A 21928-nucleotide genomic window follows, 5' to 3' on the forward strand; every position below is an offset into this window, starting at 1 on the left:
GGATTTTTGGAGGAAACGGCTTTAAATACTGCATATACATATGACAAATGGTAGTTGCCGCATATAAAATTGCTGTATCTACCTACTATTTGAAAAATACTGGGCCGAAACAACGAAATTGGTATAGCATCTACTGGTGCAATCCATAACAGAATAATAACCTCTCCCTTTTAACCCAGAGAACTGCTGGCAGCCAGAATGGATAGTATTGTCCCAGATAAGCCAGAAAGAGGTTTTTAGAAATCTATATTTGAAAGCAATGTATGCAGCAGACCACTTATTTAACCATTTAATGCATTCCATTTTAAACGCACTATTCTAGATACATTTAATGCCTCAACACCCAAACTGGCACTATAAAAATGCCACAGTAGACCATTAAATAACTGACATGATTTCTCAGATCTGTTTTATAAAGAAAAATAATAATAAGCCTTAAAGGGATTCTGGACATTATTTTAGTGTTTTAAAACCTACCACCATCCATTCAAAATGAATAGATGACTGTAATATCGACTCCGGACTCTTCGGCCTACATTATCAAAAAATGCTGTCATGTAAAATGGACTATAAATAGAGGACAGCATGAAATATGGCAGTGATATGTTAAGGATTGACAGCATCTAGGTAATTGCATAAAATTCATTTTAAACTGAAGAAAACACAGCCTTAAAATTGAATATCCTTTAAAAACAAGAGCGGAATGTTTAAAGATTACAGCAGTATGACAAAATAGCTGATTTTGAGAGAGAGTTCAGTTTACATTAAATCTCCTTGGAACTGGCATTCTACACTTATGACCATGGGGAGAAGAGGGGTTACTGCTAGCCAAAACTGCATTTTGAGGGGAAGGGGAAAGGTTACCCTCAACTTATTCTATCTCAAGACACAGGTAAATGTTTCTAATCTTTCTAATCTTGAGGTCTGTACCCATAAAATGTTGTTAAGAAGTTGTAATTAGCATAATTAGCCATGTTGATAGTATATATTTAAAGTGACAGACTTCAACTGTACATTTGGTGACACAAATGATGAGTGAATAACACCGATCTACAAATCTCATCTTTGAGTCATCAATCCATTTCTAGAGCAGATGCAATAATGCTTAGCTGAATAGTTGAGCCAATCTTAATAAAGTACAACCCATTACAATAGTCAGGCACATTTTCATTGTCATTCCTGGATTTTGTGATATTCTATAAAATATTTGTATGTACGCTATTATTATAGTACATTCGTTTGCAAATTAGTGACTATTAAGTATGAAATAAAAGGTAGATGTATTATTTTCTCTTAGCTTGTATTGTTTGTGATTCTCTTGTAATTGCTTTAATAATTTATTTAAAGAGTTCTATTATGTATGCATGTTTTTTTTAAAAAAATCTTGTTTAAAAATAAGATTAAAAGTGTCAATCCTGTAGTTCCGGTTGCCTGACTTAGTGAACAGCAAAGAGAGGGAAATTGGGTGATTATTTAGGTGGACCTTATGGCAATTATTTTCCTTCATCTGAAACAAATGAGTAAAACATTGTTCTTTCTTTCCTACAGTGCCATTATGACTGGCTCCTATAACAACTTCTTTAGGATGTTTGATCGGAACACACGGCGAGATATTACATTAGAGGCCTCAAGAGAAAGTAGCAAACCTAGAGCGATCTTAAAACCCCGGAAAGTGTGTACAGGTGGCAAAAGAAAGAAAGATGAAATAAGTGTTGACAGTCTGGACTTCAATAAGAAGATCCTTCATACAGCGTGGCACCCAGCGGAGAACATCATTGCTGTAGCTGCAACCAATAACTTGTATATATTCCAAGACAAAATTAATTAAAGACGGCTTATTTGAGGACAGAGTTGTCGTCTTGAATAGTTAAGCTCTGTTGTTTATCTGTCAGAGATGGCCTTGTTGTCCTTCCAGTAAAGAACATTGATGCACTTATTTCCCTTTATAGGCAAAGGAGAGAAACTGGCCTGGACTTGAGTTCGTGGTGTATTTCTGCCTTCAGTGAGGGGGGAACATGGAATTGATTTTTGTAAACAAGAAAAGCCCACTGGAAGCAGAATTGATGGACAATACTTAATAAAAGTCAATATTAAAAAAAATGTATTTATTTAAGTCTGAGCCTTCCTTTCCAGTTGATAGACCAAAAATCTAACACCCAAGAAACAAATTGTCATAAAAATGTAATTTCTATCTCACATGCTCTTTATCTGCTGTAGTATTTGGGCCTTTCAGAACATATATTTGTGCTTTATGCCTGTAAACATTCTTTCTCTGGCCTTCATCTAAGCTTTAGGTGTTTCTACCTTTGAGCATATAGGTAAGTCGAGAGTCGGGTGTGTAGACAGGTTTTTCATGTATATTTACTCACCAACTGTATCTATAACCACACCTTCTGGTGTAAACCACTTAATAAAAATAACAAACTATAAAAAAAAGTGTTTTTAAATCTGAAAGTATGTATTCAGTCTTTTTTATTGCATGTATTGAGATTGTGCAAGATACCCGATGGAAAGATTTGAAAAGTTGTCCCCTCAAAATATTATAGAAAAAGAGCAGTTTTGGGTGGTGTCCTACTGCTTCAATCTCTAAATTGAAATTTGTATCCAGCTGTCGTCTTTACCCTTGTTTGTATTGCTTTTCTATGTTTAAAAGAAGATAATATGGTATGCACAAAAGAGGTGATGTGAAAAACAGCCCGTTTACTTACATGTAGCCTTAAACACAATGGGCCATGTACATCAGAACTTTCAATAATCATTGTTTTGGTTAATAGTAAATATGCTTTACAATTAATGGTAATGTGCATGCATTAATGTGCATTACATTTTTTTTACCCTAGTTCTTTGTTTTCAAGGAGATTTTTTTTAATACTAAACTAGGCATAAGCAGATGCAAGCATATTGCCCCTGAAGCTCAACCTTGTATGTTATTAAAATTAATTATGCCAAACAGGAGCACATTTAGATATATTTCAACTCTTAATCTGGGCCTGTGACACCAGGAGACCTACACCTGGCTGTCTTAAGGCTGATGTGGAAATTATTTATACAATGCTAAATTTCCACTAGGAATGGGGGCGAAGAAAAATGCATCTCTTTTATGATATTTTTTTTTCATAGAAGTAGGAATAACTCTCAGTATTTCACCGTAAACATCTCTGGGAGTAAACCTAAGAAGTAGCAATGGGCACAATTTTGATAGATTACGTATCTTCCACTTTCTGTAAAGTTAACTGCTGAATGTGCCTATGAAATCCCCCTTAAAATTCAGGCCCTTTGAGCTTCCTGAAGATAAGATAGGGTGATTTGTTAATGCTCTAAATTAAATGAAGGTTTAATATGATTATTAAAAGTATGAGTATGCAAGAGGAATGTGTCTCTGATCCTATCCTGTCAATGTTCATGGAGTGCCACTCATCCTCAGAATCTAACACCAATTTGGTGGATCTGAAAATAAAAATCATATACTGTATATCAGTTGTGACACTATTTGCAAATCTTGAAATGTGGAACCAATCGGTCATTTAACCATTAGATTGACTTTGTTCCCTCCCTGCCTTCCTGCAAAACAAATACAATGGGTTTGTATATAATTGTTCTATTATTTTGATCAAAAAGTTTAATAAATTTTAAATGTTTACCTGAATTTGTACTGTGTACTTTAAAACTTTTTCAATGTTTTTCCCTAAATTTGCATTAAATGCCTTTGAAATATATATATTTAATACTCATTGTGCAGTACTGTGCTAGTTGATAGGAGGTAGTGGTCAAAAATAAGTTAATTTGATTCTTACTAGACCTGGTTCTTATTTGTATTGTGCATGGGAATACAAGGTTCTGCTTTTTCCTCCTGTACTCTTGATTTTAAATCCTATTTTTAACATGTTTACGTGATTGTGCATATGAAATGTGTTCCATCTTAACAAAGATCATACATTTACAAGGTTGATATTGCTTATATCCTATTGTTAATTATAAATTAGCAAATCAGAACTGCAGAGATGTTAATATTTTCAGTCTGAATGACTCCATCAATTTCTTCTACAGACATCAGTATTTAAGGAGTTCAATGGATGAAAATTAAGCATTTACTATTGTATTGCAACCCTCCTCCCTTTCTTAAAGGCCTCTTTTGACATTGTGTGTAAAACTGAGCAGGTATTGCTGACTTCTGCATATCTGATTGGATTAATTTTAACTATCTGGCTCCTCATTATTTGATACATTTTCTGCTCATGAGTATTCATAGCCTATGGAGACTTCGTGATTGCTTCGCCTCATTGTAAGTTTCAATTTATGTTCCCAGAAATTAAATAAGGAATTGGATACTCTATAAAGCTCTATACTCTATAAATATCATACTCGTACCATCAACCCCCACCATCACTTTATCAGTGAGATAGGTGGCGTATATATTTAATAAATACAAGTAAAACTCTAGGGCTATAGATGTTTATAGAGTGAAAAATCGGGATTTTGGATGTGTACTCTGCTTACTAGGAAAAAAAATATGGCAAAAATCTGGTGAGAGATGCAACAAGCATCTTTTGTTTGTTTAAAGGGTTTTGTTACTGGCTGCAGCTAACTCCCTATTTTTACCAGGGCAGTCTCTTGTTGGGCAATCATATAAAGTACCTTAAAAACTAAAAATTTGAATTTTGAATTTGAAAATTGTTTGCTTATGCTTCAACCCTTTATTTTCTAAGATGGGCACATATGACTTCAATTTCCAAAGACGACATTTGAAAATAACTCCAGAATAACATTTATTTAGTTTCATCATACATTAGTGCACAAGAGAATTCAAAAGCAACATGTAAGTTTACTCACTGCTTTTATTATTTTAGCACAGTAGCAACAAAAACATGGACATTTGATGCACTATTTCACAGCTTACTGATTTGATAAAAAGCTGGAAAATAACCATTTTATATGCTCACCATTTACCTGACGTGATAGCCAGTAGTGACATTGTCATACAACTATTGTACACGCTTTTGATTCATTTTTTTAAAAAAGCTAAATCAGCAGTACAAATGTGATCACACAGTAGCTAATTGAAGAACAAGCAATTTTTGAATAATATTGACTAGTTTACTAGATCAAGGCAAATCCCCATTTCATAAGTCTATGAAAGCTTCCAGTAAATGAAAATTAAAAAGAGCCAAGTTTCTCTCGTCAGATGATGGTGTATTTATTTAATTTGCAATCATCAAGATAATGGTCTACTAAACTATGGTCTTGTCTCAACCTGTTAAGTCAACCCATCTACACAGCTAACTATTTGAGCCTATGTGTCCTTTTTTCCCAATCGAAGTGAATAATCTGTTCAAGACAAAACTTACAAAACTTGTGGCGCTTCCACCTGTATAAATATATAGCAACTATATTAACGGCAAAATAAAGCCAAATTATTCAGATGATCAAACAGCATTTACTACAAATGATGCAAGCTTGTGAAAGATGTGTGGACTTCATTTCCCAGAATTCCCCAGCCAGTCATGCATTCTGGAAATTGAAGGACACACATTTAAAGTTGCCGAAGTTGAGAAGCATTGCAATAGGATGATCTATGGCAGGGGTGTCCAAACTTGGGAACTTTAAGACTTGTGGACTTCAACTCCCAGAATTCCCCAGCCAGCATGGCTGGCTGGGGAATTCTGGGAGTTGAAGTCCACAAGTCTTAAAGTTCCCAAGTTTGGACACCCCTGATCTATGGGGCACAATATCAGTTATTCATTCCAGTTCTAACTCGAGCACAAAATAAATCACGTACCAAATAAGATCAAAATCGGTGCAAGAAAAAAATATATACCAATACTACAGAAAGAATATAGGTAGATCCTAACCATGCTCCTCCTAGGCATCCTGTGCCCCTCCCCACCCAAAAAAGAGCAAAACAAACGGGATTCTAGAATGGCAGAATATTCAGGGAGTCAAAAATAAAAAATAAATTACAGCTGCTGCCATTGCATGACTGAAATCCCACCTCAATGTAGCGCAGATAAAAAGGGGGTAAGACTTTGTTTTCATGGGTAACAAAGCAGCCGCCATCTTGACTTTTTAACTGATATTCTACCCCCTCCCACACTTTCCAACAGGAAGGTTTAAATTAAGCCCTCTTGAGAGACTAGTTATGAAAGTATTAAATCAAGCCAGCCTTTTTCCAATGCTATGCATACTGTAACCCAGAGGCTGCCTTCACACATAAAGCTAAGGCAATTATTTTTTTAATGACACTATTGAACAAGTTGCACTGTCTGGTTTGTACATCATGTTAATTCCTAAGCGAATTCTCATCCTTTATTGTGACCGATGAACAATAAGACCTTTAAATAAAAGTAACTACAATGCATTGTTTTCGTCTATGTACAAGTAAATCTCAAGTCTTACTAGACTAGAAGCCAGGCAACTAAAATGTGTAACAAGAGGCCTTAAAACTATGCCAGCTCAATGCTGTTTGCAGGTTTAATTGTGGCCTTTGCTCATAGCTTTCAGCATAAGAATATTCTCCCTTAAAATATCATTTTCTTTTAGGGATTATTGAAACTGTGTCCAGAACCTAGCGTAGGCCCTGTTCATTTAAGTCCTCAATTTTTGTAGCCCGCAAGGAATGGGGAAGCCTGGCTGGCCCACACCACCACTCATACTGCTCATAGCTTTCAGCATAAGAATATTCTCCCTTAAAATATCATTTTCTTTTAGGGATTATTGAAACTGTGTCCAGAACCTAGTGTAAGCCCTGTTCATTTAAGTCCTCAATTTTTGTAGTCCGCAAGGAATGGGGAAGCGTGGCTGGCCCACACCACCACTCATACTTTGCAAACCCTCCTTATGAATAGGACATGGAAATCGTAGAAGATACTTTTCAGGTTAGAAATGAACCTGCCTTAACTTTTCTGCCAGATACTATGATTCAATGTTGAACATGTTGAAAGAATGTATGGATAACATCAGACATCTATGCCTTGCCATTGTGCTCATTGTGTTTCCATTCTATATAACGGATCAGGCCTGCTGCACATCTAGAATAACACAGCAATGTGCAGGAGAGGGAAAAAGCCATGCTCTCTCTCTATTCCCAGCTCCTTGCACATCTACAGCAGAAAGAAAGAGAGAGAAAGAGAGAAAGAAAGAAAGAAACAGAAAGAAAGAACCAACATGGAAAAAGTAAGATGGCAAAGCAGCACCTGACCAGCTATTTCTTCGGTAACTGCCACCATTCACCCTGAGTAAATTCCTATACATTCACACAGACCAGACCAATGGCTAACAGCTACAACATTTGTGATTAAAAAGGCTGACCCAGCTATCCCACTATGACTCATTGGGGATGATTTAGGACATTAAGCAATGCCTTGCAAGTCAGAGATGAGAGATTTCTGTTCATCAGTCAAAGAGGGAAAAATGGAATGGCTAATGCTATTTTCCCACAAGGAACTTCTTGGAAGAAATCCCTTTCTTACAAGTTTTCTAACCACACAATTTTGGGCTGACTTTAAGAAAAATCAGATTATGTATTACTAAAACCATTGTCTCAACAGCTGCATACAAACTTTTGCTGGAAACAGAAAGAAAAGGTTCCACATTAAGACATTCATATATCAAAACACTCTCTACTGATTCATGTTTATATTTCAAAGAATCTCAGTAATTCATTTCATCTCAAATAGCAAAAACGTACTCTTTAAGAAATTTAAGGCCATTCTACTTTTGTTGACCATAGCTTTCTTTAAAAAAAAAGTGGTGTCTTTTTCACAACTAATCATTACGAATCTTTTCACAACTGGACAAAAACAAATTGTACATGGATCCCTTCCCAGATGTTCACAGTTCACAGAATATTTTTGTTTTGTTTGCTACACTGTTCATTCTTGCAATAATAGCAACAAAGAAAAATTGTCAAGCAGGGATAATGAAATGTGGGCCACTCTACATGCTGAACAACATCTTCCCAATATCCTTTGCGACTGGCCCAAAGTTGGAGCTTCCTGGAAGTTCTGGTTCCCCACTCCTGATCTAAGCTACACTATATTAAATCGTGCAAATAAGAATTTATATCTAAGAGCAGTTGGGTAGTTGGGTATTCTTCCTTTTCTTTTGCAAGATCCCTTTACGCAATAAAACATACATTGTCATATTATGATTATACATTTGGAAGTTTCTTCTGTTCGGTTCAGCACTTTATAATGCCTGGATGAAGTTTGTCATGATTTGCAAAAGAGATGAATTCATTTCTTTTTACAAGGAGCTGCTGGAAGCTGTGATTGTCAACCGTTTTCCAATATAGATCCTGAAACACAAAAACAACCAGTAAGACTTCTGCTGAATTTGAACTGCAGTTGCATTTTCAACCTCACCTCTTTTCTCATGAATGTAAGTCAGTTTATCCGGCACAAGTCACTCAAAAATGGACAACATCAGTGGGTTTTTTTTCAATGTTGGTAGCTTTAAGGTGTGTGCACTTCAACTGTCAGAATTGCCCAGCCGGCATTCCCAGACTCTAGATGTAGATATTTTCAAATGTAATTGTTCAAAAATTTTCTTGACATACATTAGAAACATAATATAAAAATCCATATCAGCCCAGATAATACTAAAGCTAGTCCTTGACTTATGAATGATCACTTAGTGATCATTCGAAGATATGATAGATCCTCCCAAAAGGTACATATGACTTGGTTTAGAAGTTCTGATGGCCTCAGCCACTTAATCCCATTTTGGATGCTTGGCTCCTGGCCTGCCTTTACAGCCATTTGCAGTGCCTAGTGGTCAGATCCTTGCAATGTATGTTTTTTAGCAGAAACCAGCATTTCTTTCGGTTTCCAGAAAAAAATGCCCCTTCGGTACAATGGGTTTGCTTAATGACCACCACATTTGCTTAACAACTATCGCATTTGTTAGCGATTGTGATGTCTGTTTAACAACCGCAGCAAAAAAGGATCATAAAAGCAGGCATGGTCACCCGCTCAGCGACCTACATGACTTACAACTATAACTCCAGGTGCAATTATAGTTGTAAGTCGAGGATTACTTGTACTGAAACATGTTTTCCACTGATTTCACATTCATCTCTATAATCTATCTATCACAGAATCATTCCATTAACCTGTAGTTTAATTATATAACAAATTAGATTGTTTCATAAACCTGCGAATTTATGAGTCACAACCACTTTTGGCCTGTTTACAAAACTGCAACAGTGTAATGGGGAAAAAAACCCAATGATTTGGTCTTATAAACAATAACAGAAATACTTGTGAAGTTGTACAATGCAGAAAATGATGTGGTTGATATCTGAGAGGAGTCACTAGGAAGACTGAGTGGATTCTCACCACACTTGAAGCTATAATGTAGTTAGGTTTTTAGGACTTAAGACTACCTGTACATATGGGCTACATATGTAAAGCAGGGTATGGATTAGCTGTCAGCTAAATATTTCCTGCACACTAACACTTATAAAAGCAGGGTGTTTTTATAAAATACTTTTGAAAAAAGTGGAAGGCAATATGCTGCAAAATTATAATCTCAGTATCTGGTCTTCTCAGAAGCAGGCACCTGATGCCGTTCAGACGTTGAGTACAATTCCCAGCCTCCTTTGTCATTAATTTGGCTTCCTGTGGATGCTTGAAGTTGCATTTCAGCAACATCTGGACTACCAACAATGGCCTAAACTGGATTCCCCTCTTTTGGTCCACTCTGTAAATTACGGAATTTTAGTGACTGAGCTCCCAAATGACATCTTGGCATTTGTGAACCCAGCTTCAAGCTTTCCAGAATTGTGACAGCAGCTTTTTCACTCCTACCTGGAATGGCCAGGGAGTGAACACCGCATCTTTTGCATCTAACATGTTGTGCTAGTGAGCAGTGGTCTCTCCCTCTCTCTGATAGTACTATGAGGAGTCCAGAAGGTCTTGCTGATGCAGCCCACAAGATTTCTGGCTGTCAGAATAGTCGATCTAAATGAATCCTTACCCTAATCCAATGGCGAGCAGATGGGAGAGCAACAGAGATGGCAAGAAAATCTTCAAGAATTCTGCAGAAAATATGCCTCCCTTCTTCATGACACTTGTGTTTCTCATGCTGAGTGTACCTGCGCGCTTAGGGTGTTTAAAGAGAAATTCCCTGGTTTATGAGAAGACAAAAACATTTTTTATCCATAATTGTTTGCGCTCCCATTTATATATTTATAATAAAGAAACAAATCTGCATTCTTCATTATCAAGATCACTCACTTGGGGGGAATATTCTCAGGCCTGCTCGACCAGTCCCACATCCAATCTGAATTTTTCTTCAAAAGCCGTTCAACTTCTTTCCTTCTTTCCAGAAAATCTTCTTCAGACTAAAAGGAAGATAGGTACAATCAAGTGACCTAGGTCCATTCTCAGAATAGAGGTATGTAAATGGACAAGGGGACTTTGGATCCAGAGTAGACAACCATCTGGCTGTTCCTTAAAGATGTTGTGGCTTTTCCTAGAGTTTCATAGTAGAAATACAAGTACACAGTTTGAATGAAGAAGGTATTAAAGAGGTACAACGTCTCAGAAGAGATGCAGCTTGAGAAGCCACAAATAAATAATAATGAGTGTGCCACATGAATCCACCCATCCACCCACCCTGTCTGTCTGTCTATAATATCATCTATTGTCTATATCATCTATCTATCGCAGGAATGTCAAACTCACCTTGTCACAGCTGCATCACGTGATGTATCAGGACTTTTTTCCCCTTCGCTAAACCAGGAGTGGGTGTGGCCAGTGCATGACGCATCCAGCCTGCAGGCTGGGAGTTTGACAGCCCTGATCTACAGTGTCATCTATCAATCTATTGATCTATCATCTGTCTTTCTATCATCTATTTATCACTTTCTATCATCTAAGAGACACGGTGGCGCAGTGGTTAGAGTGCAGTACTGCAGGCTACTTCTACTGATCACCGGCTGCCAGCAGTTTGGCAAATCGAATCTCACCAGCTCAAGGTTGACCCATCCTTCCATCCTTCTGAGGTGGGTAAAATGAGGACCCAGATTGCTGGAGGCAATATGCTGACTCTGTAAACTGCTTAGAGAGGGCTGTAAAAGCATTGTGAAGCAGCATATAAGTCTAAGTGCTATTGCTAAGTGCTATCTTCTATCATCTATCTAATATCTACCTTTCTTTCATTTATACAGACCTTCTCTGTGCTGCCACTCATCCATACAATGAGCTCACATTTTATATCTGATGTTAAATTATCATGAATTTGGAAGCCAGATTTCACATTCTGACAATACTCTATCGCTCTATAATATTCAAATCAAGCCAAGCTAATTCAACCACATCTGAGGATAGATGAGGCCAGATCTTGACAAGAGAGATTCTCTGGTGTCTGAATAAGGTAAACTAGTCGCAACTGAGAAATAGCAAAATCCTGACAAAGCCACCTCACAAATGGAAAGTTTTTCCAGCATGAAAGATTCCTTGTTAAAGAGGATCAATTGGCTTCCTACATGCTAGCTAACTGGATCTCTCTTAGCAACAGAAATGCTGCAGAGAAGCTCAAAGAGTATTAAAAGCAAATTTTGCTAAGCCGGAGTTACATGCTTGGAACAAAGTTCTAACAGCTGCATTTTCCTTCAAGTAGCATTAGTGTGTAGATAGTTTCCAATATGACTGTGTCGTTCATGCAGTGATTTTCCAAACTGTGTGCCAAAACTGAAATGGGTCTGCTAAAAACTACAAAGCACATTTCCCAGCTATAAATGAGACTCTGCAGAAAATACAATCTCCCAGGAAGAAGGGATTTTCCTCTCTTAAAGAAAAACACTACACACACAAAAATCAATTTTTATTTGAGTGTCTTTGTCAGCAGATAAGACTTTACCTGAGAACTATTCTTTTCTCCGCTGGCACGACTCTCCACTTCTGAAGTTCTGTGAACATCCTGAGGTGTCTGGGAACGTGGTGGGCTTGGGGGAGCGGGGGAGAAGAAAAATGAAAATAACCAACCAAGAACAAGACTTACTGATTCATGTTTTACCAGGACAAGATAACTTCACATCCCAATAAGGTTTACAAGGCTACTTAAGATCTTGCAGTCTAACCTGCCTCTTTATTGTGATAAGAACAGAAATAGGAATAAGGATGTTATGCATTCTGGAGCACCTTGGTAAAAGGGACAGATTTTTTTTTTTAAAGGGACATCTTCCCAAGGTAAATGGATAGCAATTCTGGTTTTGTGAAAAATCTGATTGAGCAAATACCACAAGTGGTTTAGTAATTGCTTATTTCTTTCATAAATAAAGTCATCTAAAATGCAAATAATAATAATAATAATAATTAGTATTTAATTGTTCCTGGAATCCCTCATAGTGTCAATTGTAGCTCCTACTTTCATTAGCACTAATAACTACATAGAAAAGGCTTAAGCTTTCCCTTCACGAGTATCATCCCTATTACAAAATAATCCTGTTTTGACTTTAAATGCATTTTAATTTACATGTAACTTTTAATATAACAAGGCACTTCTGTTAGGTTTAGTCTGGTCCAGTTCTCTAATCCTGAATATCTCCATCTTTTCGTGGCTGTGTTTGCAAAACACGCTGAACTACAAACACCTTTAAACATAATGCAATGTGGAAATTCAATCCCTGGGTTATTTTATGGGTGTTGAGCAACCCCACTGCACTCAATTAACTTACACCAGAGTTCAATTAACCAGGAATAAGCATCTTGCCCAATGGCAGATAAGTGGTCAGGTACACCACCACTACTGTTTATAGTGGTTGTGTGATTAAATTTATGCTTTTACTCACAAGCTTTGGAATGCAAAGAGTTGTTTATCTGGGCTTCCACTTTTGGTTAATTTATTTCAAGCACTTTTATGTGGCCAGAAAGGCACCCAAAGCAACTCATGACGGACAGGTTCTGCCTTCAGGAATACACTTTAGATCAGTGATGGAGAACCTTTTTGGCACCGAGTGCCCAAACCGGAATGTGTATGTGTGCTTGCACGCATGCGTGCCACAGCCCTGGAAACTTAAAGACTGGCTGGCCAGTGTGCATGTGCGCGCGCGCCACCTGGTCTTCTGGTTTCTGGTGCATGCATGAGCAACGGAAATCCAAAGACCAGGTGTCCAGCATGCGCATGCACACCAGCCAGCTGGTCTGGGTTTACGGGGCTCTGGCATGTGTGAAGATCAGCTGGCAAGCATGCATCGCAAACCAGAAGAGCAGCTGGCGGCAGCGCTCATGCCCACAGAGAGGTCTCTGCGTGCCATCTTTGGCACGTGTGCCATAGATTCGCCATCACGGCTTTAGATACTCCAGAGAAAGGAAGAAGAAGAAATGCAATCTAAGTTTAAGAAATGTAGCACCAGTGTTCTTACCGCAATCAATTGGTATTAAAAGCAAAAATACAATAGCAGGGAGCAGTGTTTCTAAACCTCAGCAACTTTAAGATGTGGGGACTTCAACTTCCAGAATTTCTCAGCCACCGTGTTTGAAGTTCACATATCTTAAAATTGCTGAGGTTACAAACCATTGGCCTAGAGCAGGGATGTCCAAACTTGGGAACTTTAAGACTTGTGGACTTCAACCCCCAGAATTCCCCAGCCAGCCATGCTGGCTGGGGAATTCTGGTGGTTGAAGTCCACAAGTCTAAAGTTCCCAAGTTTGGACACCCCTGGCCTAGAGAAATGTAGCTGGTTAGGACAAAATCAATGGGTCAACATTTCAGAGACTACACCTTTAGCCAATGCTATGCCACTTCCCATCTTCCACTCTGCTCTTTAAGTACTGAGGATCCTTACACAACTGCAATCTCTCTAGCCTTTCAACCATTCACCCAAACAACATGCAATGGATTGCAATCATTTTTACTTCTACTGAATCTTAAAACACAGAAAATATCATAAGCCAATCAGACTCTCATCTTCTCCCATCCAATGGACCGGTGAAAGACTATAAAGAATATAATCCATCAATATCCCAGCCACCGTCCCGCTATCTCCATTCCTGATTATGAGAGCACAGGTAATCCTCATTTAGCAACCAAAGTTGGTATCAGCAATTCAGCCATCAAGAGAAGCAGTCGCCAACATGACTGTGCTTATGATCTTAGTTTAATTTTCTTTTGTTTTGCAAAGGTCACAAATGTGAGGATTGACCACAAAGTTTCATCATCGTCATAACTGAATGGTGGCTGTACAAGGTAGCCGCTAAATGAGAACAACCTGCAGCAAAAAGAAATCCCCATAGCAGTGTCTATACAAAATGAAAATAAAATTACAAGGACACCCATCCAATCGGCATTTCTATCTGCGTGCATTTATATGCGTATGCCAAATAAATTTGCAAAAAATATCAGCAAAGTTGCTATGATGGAAGTATAAAGGAGTATAAAGAAAAATATGGGAAACATCTAAAGGCTTCCTAATCATTGTACCACCGTTCCTCTGTTATGGTTAACATTCCCTAGCAGTTGTGAAGGCAAAATGAAAGCTTATAGGGAGAAGTTTTGCAACTTGGTATTTTCCCCCGATAAATGTGGCCATAGTGTATGGGCTAGATTTAGGTGGAGGCAGATTAGTTCTAGCCAATTTCTAGCCCCCTCTTTGATGGGGATAGAGATGAGAGTAAAAACTTGTTGTAGCTCAGGAAATGGAGCAAGACTCAAATTCCTATGAATGCTCACAAGGCCCCCACAAAGATACAAAAGTTTCCAAAAGAAGCTTTCTCCAGAGTTTTTCCTCAAAAACCAACATCATCTCCAATTTAATCAGGTCTGGAGCTGGTCCCAAAGTGGCAGTCAGCCCTAATCCAACATTTGCTTAGTTTCACAATGAAAGATCACTTAGTTCTCCCAAGCCATGCCTCTTGTTAGCTTTGGAATGTCTCACTTAATAAGGGATTCCAGTTTTGTTTAAATAAAAAGATGAACCTAAATGAAAAAAGAATGGATCACCCCATGTGGGCAAGATGACCTTGCCGCTAATCAGGAGAAAGGGCATCAGCTGCAAGACCAGGGACCATTGCATCATCCTGATCAGACTTGTAATAGGGCTATTTAGAACACTTTCCCCCAGACAAATCAAAACAAAACAAAACACATGTTAGCCTTGCTTAAATTAGATCCCACTGTTTTCAAGAATCTAAAGAGGCCAAGCGTAACGTCAGACCATACCTTCACTTCCCCAGCCCGGTACCTTTCCATTTTTTTAGACTACAACTCCCATTATTCTTGATAACTCTCATGGAGAAGCATTGCCCACCACTGGTAAAAACACAATTGAAATATCTGTAAGTCAGCCAGAAGGTGAAGGTAGTCCTCAACTTACAACAGTTCATTAAGTGACCGTTCAAAGTTACAACGGCACTGAAAAAAGTGACTTATGACTGTTTTTCACACTTAGGACAAATGCAGCATCCCTAGGGTCACGTGACCAAAATTCAGACACTTGGCAACTGACTCGTATTTATGACGGTTGCAGTGTCCTGGGGGTCATGCGACCACCGGTCGCAACCTTCTGACAAGCAAAGTCAATGGGGAAGCTAGATTCACTTAACAACCATGTTACTAACTTAACAGCTGCACGGATTCACTTAACAACCGTGGCAAGAAAGGTCTTAAAAGGGGGCAAAACTCATTAAAGTCAAAACTCATTAGCGGCCAAACTTTTGGGCTCAACTGTGGTCGTACGTTGAGGACTACCTGTACCTTCAGCCGAAATAAAGAGGAAATGCATTGTGAGCAGCCTGTGCTGCCTCAGTGTGTGTCAGAGTACCTGTCGCAGTGAGAGCTCTCTCGCGAGCTACTTCTTCCAGACTCATGCTGGGCATCTAGAAGGATTTTCTCCATGTCACCGTTATAAATAGAAACCGAAGCAGGAACTTGTTCCTGGCTGGCCGGCTGGCCACTGTTACCGTTCCCATTGCTGCTAAAGTGCAGTTCTACCCAGGAACCTGCTTGGTAAACATTGAGAAAGAACAAAAACCACAAGGATTTATTAGGAAACCAAGCACTTTCGTTTGTTGACATTCTACTTCACGTCCGACTTCACAGTCTCCTTTGCTTGCATATTTAGGAGGTACAAAGAATACCCAGCTTATTGCCTGTTAATAATAAAACTCTGTTGCAATGGCAATGATGTATGGTGACTCTGCCCCCCCCCAGCCGTGCATAAGTATTTTATATCTATCTCGTGCATGCTGTATTGCTCAGAACAAAAGCTGTGCTTCTATATTTACTATACAAGCACTCTAATGGCTCTATGGTATAAGATCTTTTTTTAAAAGATTTTTTAACCTGCCTTTATTACTTTTATAAATAACTCGGAGGGGTGAACATATCGAACGCTTTTCCCCTCTATTTTCCCCACAACAAAAACCCAGTGAGGTGAGTTAGGTTGAGAGGGACTGACTGGCCCAAGGTCACTCATGTGTGGTTAGAATTCACACTCCTGGTTTCTAGCCTGGTGCCTTAATTAGTAGACCAAACTATAACTCTGCAAAATAAACAGGTGCTCATTTTAATGTACAGCAAGCTGCTTTTGCAAGATGCGACCATTCTCATTTTTAATCTTTTCAAGTTCACTTAAAATGCTCGTGCATTTTTAAAAAGCGGGATGCAGTCCACAAATAAAAACTTGGAACCATAACAGACTGGTATTAATTATCATTGTGAACAGTAATTGGCTAGACCACTAGTAGAAAAATATGTATGGAACAGACCACACTTTAGTTGCTGGAAACGTAACAACGATTTAAATGAGAACAAGCTAACTTTAAGGTAAGTGGGGTGAAATCATGCTGGAAAATGGGCTTTTTGGAACTATAATGAAATGACAAACTGAACTATCAGAAAACATTCTTACATCCAAACATCTGTCTTCCTTATTTTTTGATGGACAACTTTCTGTCCCAACTGTATATTTTACAGTTCTGTTCATTGGCCTATTTCTATGGATTGCAATTCTCAGGATGCTCAGGAACAGAAGGTGAAAATAGGACGTCAAATGAGCAGAAAGAAAGGAGAAGAGACCATTTGCTGATAGGAAATAGACAGCATGGAGCATCTTTGTTATCAGATCTTAAGATATAGATTGCATTCACACAACATATCCCATTTAATTTACTGCAGAACGTTAACCAAAGAAATTCCTCCCTACGCCAACCTGAAAAATAAACAGTCTAAGCCTTGGGAAACATTCCCTCATAAAACTAAACTGACATTATAAAAACTACAGTAGCTGTTGCTCACAAGGCTTAGGCAAATAAAAGCTATCCAGTACTTTGATCTAAACGTGGCAGGCTGCAAATTAACAGACAATGCTTTTCACTGGCATAAATTCATTTTGAGAAAAGCCACAGGCGCTGAATTTCTCCTCCAGCCTATTTTTGGAGCCTTAGGAAGAATTAGCTAAAACTGCAAGAGAGGAGAATGGAAGTCAAGTATGGTATATCTATCCAGTTAACTTGGAATAAGGAAATTGGAAAAGAGGATAATATATGCTCTTTGTATAAGAGCATTCATTAAAAAAGAGATAATCCTTAAAAGCCAGATTCAGGCTTTATCTACTCTGTACACCAAAAAAACAGGGCTAAGAAGTAAAACTGCATACTTCACAAAATATAAAGTATGCAATGTGGTGGCAAAAAGTACTAGATTTTACATCTTATATAAACTCTGCATGTATAATTAATTTATTCTCTCGTTTAAGTTTCTCTGGAGAATATACATTTGTTTCTATAGTCCTAACTATTCAGTAGAAAATATTCAATTTAAATTTCTTTTAATGGGAAGGGAGGGTGACATTGTGTAGTATTATATCTAGTGTGCATGTATACTAAGGGATGTAGTATCCTTCCTGTGAAATACACATCAACCTACTAACACATTGTACCTGCCTATTCAAAAGTTCCAACCAAAATCAATTAGAATGATTCCCAAGGAAGTCTTTGTATCAAGTGACAGTAAGCAACACCAAATATTTGGAAAGTTCAAGAAAACTTCTCTCAAGTTGGACAAAATACTGATACTTTCCTTCACAAACAATGACAATAAAACATGAAAACAATAATTCTGTGCTCACTTTTCCTTTGGCACATTAAGTGACCAAACCCCAGGAAAAGATAACATAACATTACATAATCTAAAAATTGGAAAAGATCCCTTTTATGTTGCAATCTACTTCCAAGTTTTTCTACATGGGGCTATAAATCCCATGATGTCAGCTCTGAACCAGCACAGATGTGTCAATAAGTTCCAAGGCCAATTATTTACAACCTTAAAAGCTATTAGTAAAGGGCTGAGTCACATACACAAGGATACTATAGCACACAGCCACAGCTACTAAGTTACAACCACAGATCTGCCTTTTCTCCCCTTCCAATAAACACGGGCTATTTTAAAACCATCCTCCCTTGCTGGTCCCGAGCCTGCCAAGATAAAAGCCAACTCAATGGCAAGAAAAAGTCCGAAGTAGACAAAAATCTAGAGTTTGTTAGCTCCAGGAAACAGAGGAAATCCGGAATGACACAAAAGTAACTCCAGGACATTCAGTATTTCCTCATCCTTTGTTTCTCCTGCCCTCCAGAAATAATTCTAGGGAAATTTTAATTGTAGGTAGTCCTCGACTTACAATCACAAGTGAGCCCACAATTTATGTTGCCAAGTGAGACATTTGTTAAGTGAGTTTTGACCCATTTTACGACCCATTTTCTTGCCCTGTTAACTCAAATCACTGCAGTTGTTATATGAGTCACACGGTCGCTAAATGAATATGGTTTCCTCCCCATTGACTTTGTTCATCCAAAAGTTGCACAAGGGGGGAATCGCGGGATCCCGGGAAATTACGGCCGTCCTAAAATCGAATCAGTGGTTCAAAGCATCCAAATCTAAATCATGTGAACCATGGGGATGCTGCCACGGTCTTAAGTGTGAAAAATGATCGTGAGTCCCTTTTTTTGGTCGTAAGTGTGAAAAAAGGTCGTAAGTCCCCTTTTTCAGTGTCGTGGGGAGCGGTCATTAAATAAAAGGATGTAAGTCGAGGACCACCCGTCCTAGAGGGAGTGCCGTGGGAAATGGTCACTAAACGAGAGGTTGTAAGTCGAGGATCACCTGTCCTAGAGGGAATATTAATATTAATCCCGGGGGGGGGGGGGCTTCAAAACAAGGTGACCTAGGAAAGTATAATTTAAGAGGCCCCTTCTATGAAAGGCCCCGTATTTAAAGGAGTCCAAGTTTTTTTTTCTTTTCTCATATTTTCACCGTTTTAAAGGAGGGAGGCTCTCTTACCCTGCAGATTCTCTTCTTGCACCCCCGAGGGCTCGCCCGAGGCCATCGCTGGCGGGGCAGAGGCGTTTCTATTTCGGGGTCTCTCCGGAGTTGCTGGCTGGCTTGTTCCTCTCCGGCTCCGGCCAGCAGCGAGCGGTACCGCCGGACACGCGACGCGCTGCTTTGACGGCTGGCTCCACTCAAGGCTCCCGCTTGGTCGCTGGCCTCCGGGGATCGATCCCCGCCTGCTATTGTTATTGTTGTCGCCTCTGCAGGTTCTAGGGATTGTGACGTCAAAAAAGAACTGGACGCCCCGATTGGCTGCCGAAACCAATCTTCGGCACGCCCCCTCTCCCTCCCCTCCCCGCTGAAAGACAACCCAGGGTAGGTGGGGGCGTCTTTTAAGAGGCTGCGGAGACCAGCGTCCGGGCCGCTGCTGTGATCGGCAATCGCTCGTATCGATCGACCAGTCTACCCGATCGAGCCGCGAGAAAGATCGAGGTCTCTAGAAAGCAACGGGACTTTTTCCGTCCCCACCACGCATTTATAGTCGTTTGGTTGGAGGGGGGGGGGGGGAACCACAGCTGCGGGATCTAAAAAAAAAACAAAGAAGCGCCCGCCCGCCGTGCTGTTAAGCGTCTTCTCGCTTTCTGCCTGATTGGCTGAAGTGGGGTTTGCAAAGGGGCGGGATTGGTCGGTGGTGGGTAGGTTAGCCGTTCTCGATTGGACGAAGACTAAAAGGAATCCCGCCTCGGCTCTGTTTAAACTTTAAAGTGCGCTGAGGACTTGGTGTTCCACATCTTACTCCCGCGCGCTGCTCTTCTTGGGCGGGCTCCCAGCCTCAGTTGTTTACCCGTTTTGGCTCTCAGGAAACATTTAACTTTTTGTGAGCTGCGGTTTCGCTTCCCCTTGGGCGGAGGGGCGGGGGCGGTGATTGACAGGCCAAGCAGAGTTTGGCCTGATCCAAGATCTTGTCGCCGCGCGATGAAGTATCTAAATTTGGGGTCAGCTCTAGTATTTGCGGATAGGACGTACCAGTGTTAAGAAGCAGAAGAAGAATACGAAAACCACTGGGAACATCAGGTTGAGAAGGTTCTAGAGAATGAAAAAGTCAAGATCTTGTGGGATTTCAGAATCCAGAATGACAGGCACTTGGCCTACAACACACCTGACATAACGATAGTTGAAAAGAAAAAAGTATGGTTCATTGACATTGCAATACCTGGTGATGCACGAATTGAAGATAAACAGCAAGAAAAAAATCACAAAATTCCGGGATTTGCAAATTGAAGTTGAACAACTCTGGAAAAAGAAATCATGTGTTGTCCCAATTGTAATTGGAGCCCTTGGAGCAATACCTAAAGGGCTTCCTCGCTATTTGGAAATTCTAAATTTATCGCACTTGAACATTCTGACTCTTCAAAAAAACCACCCTACTTGGAACAGTTTATATCCCCCGACATTACCTTAACTGTTCCTAGGTCCTTGGTTAGGACTCCAGCTGTTGAGCTATCAACCAGCCCCAAAAGCTGTGAATCTCACCAAAGGTTAACCAATAATAATAGTCAGTGCACAACATATGTACAATGAGATTGGTTGAGCTCCCTCAGTGCACCCTTTCCAAACACAATACAACTCACAGTGAAGACAGAAAATCCCTAACCCAATAAATCATATTGACAAACACCCAGTCCTATTGCACCAATGTGAACATGTTACACCTTGTGCCGACCCTGCAAGTCCATCGTACTACGTAGTTATGATGTTATTTCGCATTCAGGAGTCTGACAGCACATTGCCTTAGGATAGATGGCTGCATTTCTGTCCCAGAAGCCGGGTCTGGCTAGTCTAGTGAAGAGAAGAACCATGGGAGACATGAGAGAGCAGTGTTCCAATATTTGAGTGACTGCCACAGAGAGATGTGGGGACAACCTATTTTCCAAAGCACATGAAGGCCAGACAAGGAATAATCGATGGAAACCTAGAAATAAGGAGGATTTTTTTTTCTGGCAAGTGAGAACAATCAACCAATGGAAAGAAGTTGCCTTCAGAAGTTGTGGGAGCTTCATTACTGGAGTCTTTCAAGAAGAGACTGGGATGATCTGTCAGAAACAGTGTAGGGTCTCCTGCTTGGGTGGGGGGATGGGGTTGGACTAGATGACCTACAAGGTCTTTTCCAACATTGTTATTCTGTTATGAATGGATCATATTTACAATTCTCCGCTAAGCCGCGAAAATGGATACGTTAAACAACTCAGATATCAGTAATTGGCAAAATCAAGGATTTAAAAGACATTATGAGGATTTCCATTTCCTGGCAGTTACAATTCTGCAAAGTTGCTAAAGTACCTAGGCTTTTCCAGGCCTTTGAAGACTAAAGATAAGAGAATATACTTGCTCCGTTTATGCTGGAGTTCATTAATCTCTTAGAAAAGCCACTCTGGATGTGATTGTGTAGCAGTTCTTTACAGAACATGACAAAGTTCAGACTATCCCAATGCCTCTTTATAGTTATACAGATAGTGCTCAACTTATGACAATAGTTGACCCAGAATTACAGTTTGTTAAGCAAATCACCATGAGACTGGACCTGATTTTACATTTTTTGTCATTAGGATAATATATTTTATTTAATGAGCATTCCCCCCCCCCCTGAAACTGGAAATAAACGCTG

At 39.4% G+C, this 21928-nt stretch overlaps 2 protein-coding genes across 4 annotated transcripts in view; one reads left to right on the forward strand and one right to left on the reverse strand.

Moving 5' to 3' along the window:
* Positions 1-5881, forward strand: part of PPP2R2D (protein phosphatase 2 regulatory subunit Bdelta) — a 38951-nt gene extending 33070 nt beyond the window's left edge. For both annotated transcript variants that reach the window (XM_081956182.1, XM_081956183.1), the window contains exon 10: positions 1549-5881. In XM_081956182.1, coding sequence (XP_081812308.1) covers positions 1549-1828 — 280 coding nt within the window. In that variant the 3' untranslated portion in view covers positions 1829-5881. The remainder of the gene's footprint in view (positions 1-1548) is intronic.
* BNIP3 (BCL2 interacting protein 3) lies at positions 4750-19759 on the reverse strand. Of its 2 annotated transcripts, XR_014175639.1 has the most exons (7): positions 19276-19759; positions 15764-15941; positions 11863-11947; positions 10236-10342; positions 9976-10125; positions 5707-8293; positions 4750-5646 (listed from the first exon to the last, which is right to left on the reverse strand). XR_014175639.1 is itself a non-coding variant. In XM_081956184.1 (6 exons), exons 1-6 carry the CDS (start codon positions 19319-19321, stop codon positions 8242-8244), a joined length of 618 nt encoding a protein of 205 aa, XP_081812310.1. In that variant the 5' UTR covers positions 19322-19759; the 3' UTR covers positions 4750-8241. The 2 variants fall into 2 exon arrangements, 1 of the variants encoding a protein (XP_081812310.1); XM_081956184.1 differs by having other exon boundaries at positions 4750-8293.
* Positions 19760-21928: the final 2169 nt, after the last annotated feature.

Source organism: Natrix helvetica, assembly GCF_964273705.1.
Source record: "Natrix helvetica genome assembly, chromosome: 5".
NCBI lineage: Eukaryota > Metazoa > Chordata > Lepidosauria > Squamata > Natricidae > Natrix > Natrix helvetica.

Coding starts and splice junctions, on each gene's coding strand:
- BNIP3 (XM_081956184.1), bottom strand. CDS start 19,321: ATGGCCTCGGGCGAGCCCTCGGGGGTGCAAGAAGAGAATCTGCAGG. Junction 11,948..15,763: donor GAGAGCTCTCACTGCGACAG/GTACTCTGACAC, acceptor CGCTCCCCCAAG/CCCACCACGTTCCCAGACAC. Junction 10,343..11,862: donor GAGAAAAGAATAGTTCTCAG/GTAAAGTCTTAT, acceptor TCTTCCTTTTAG/TCTGAAGAAGATTTTCTGGA.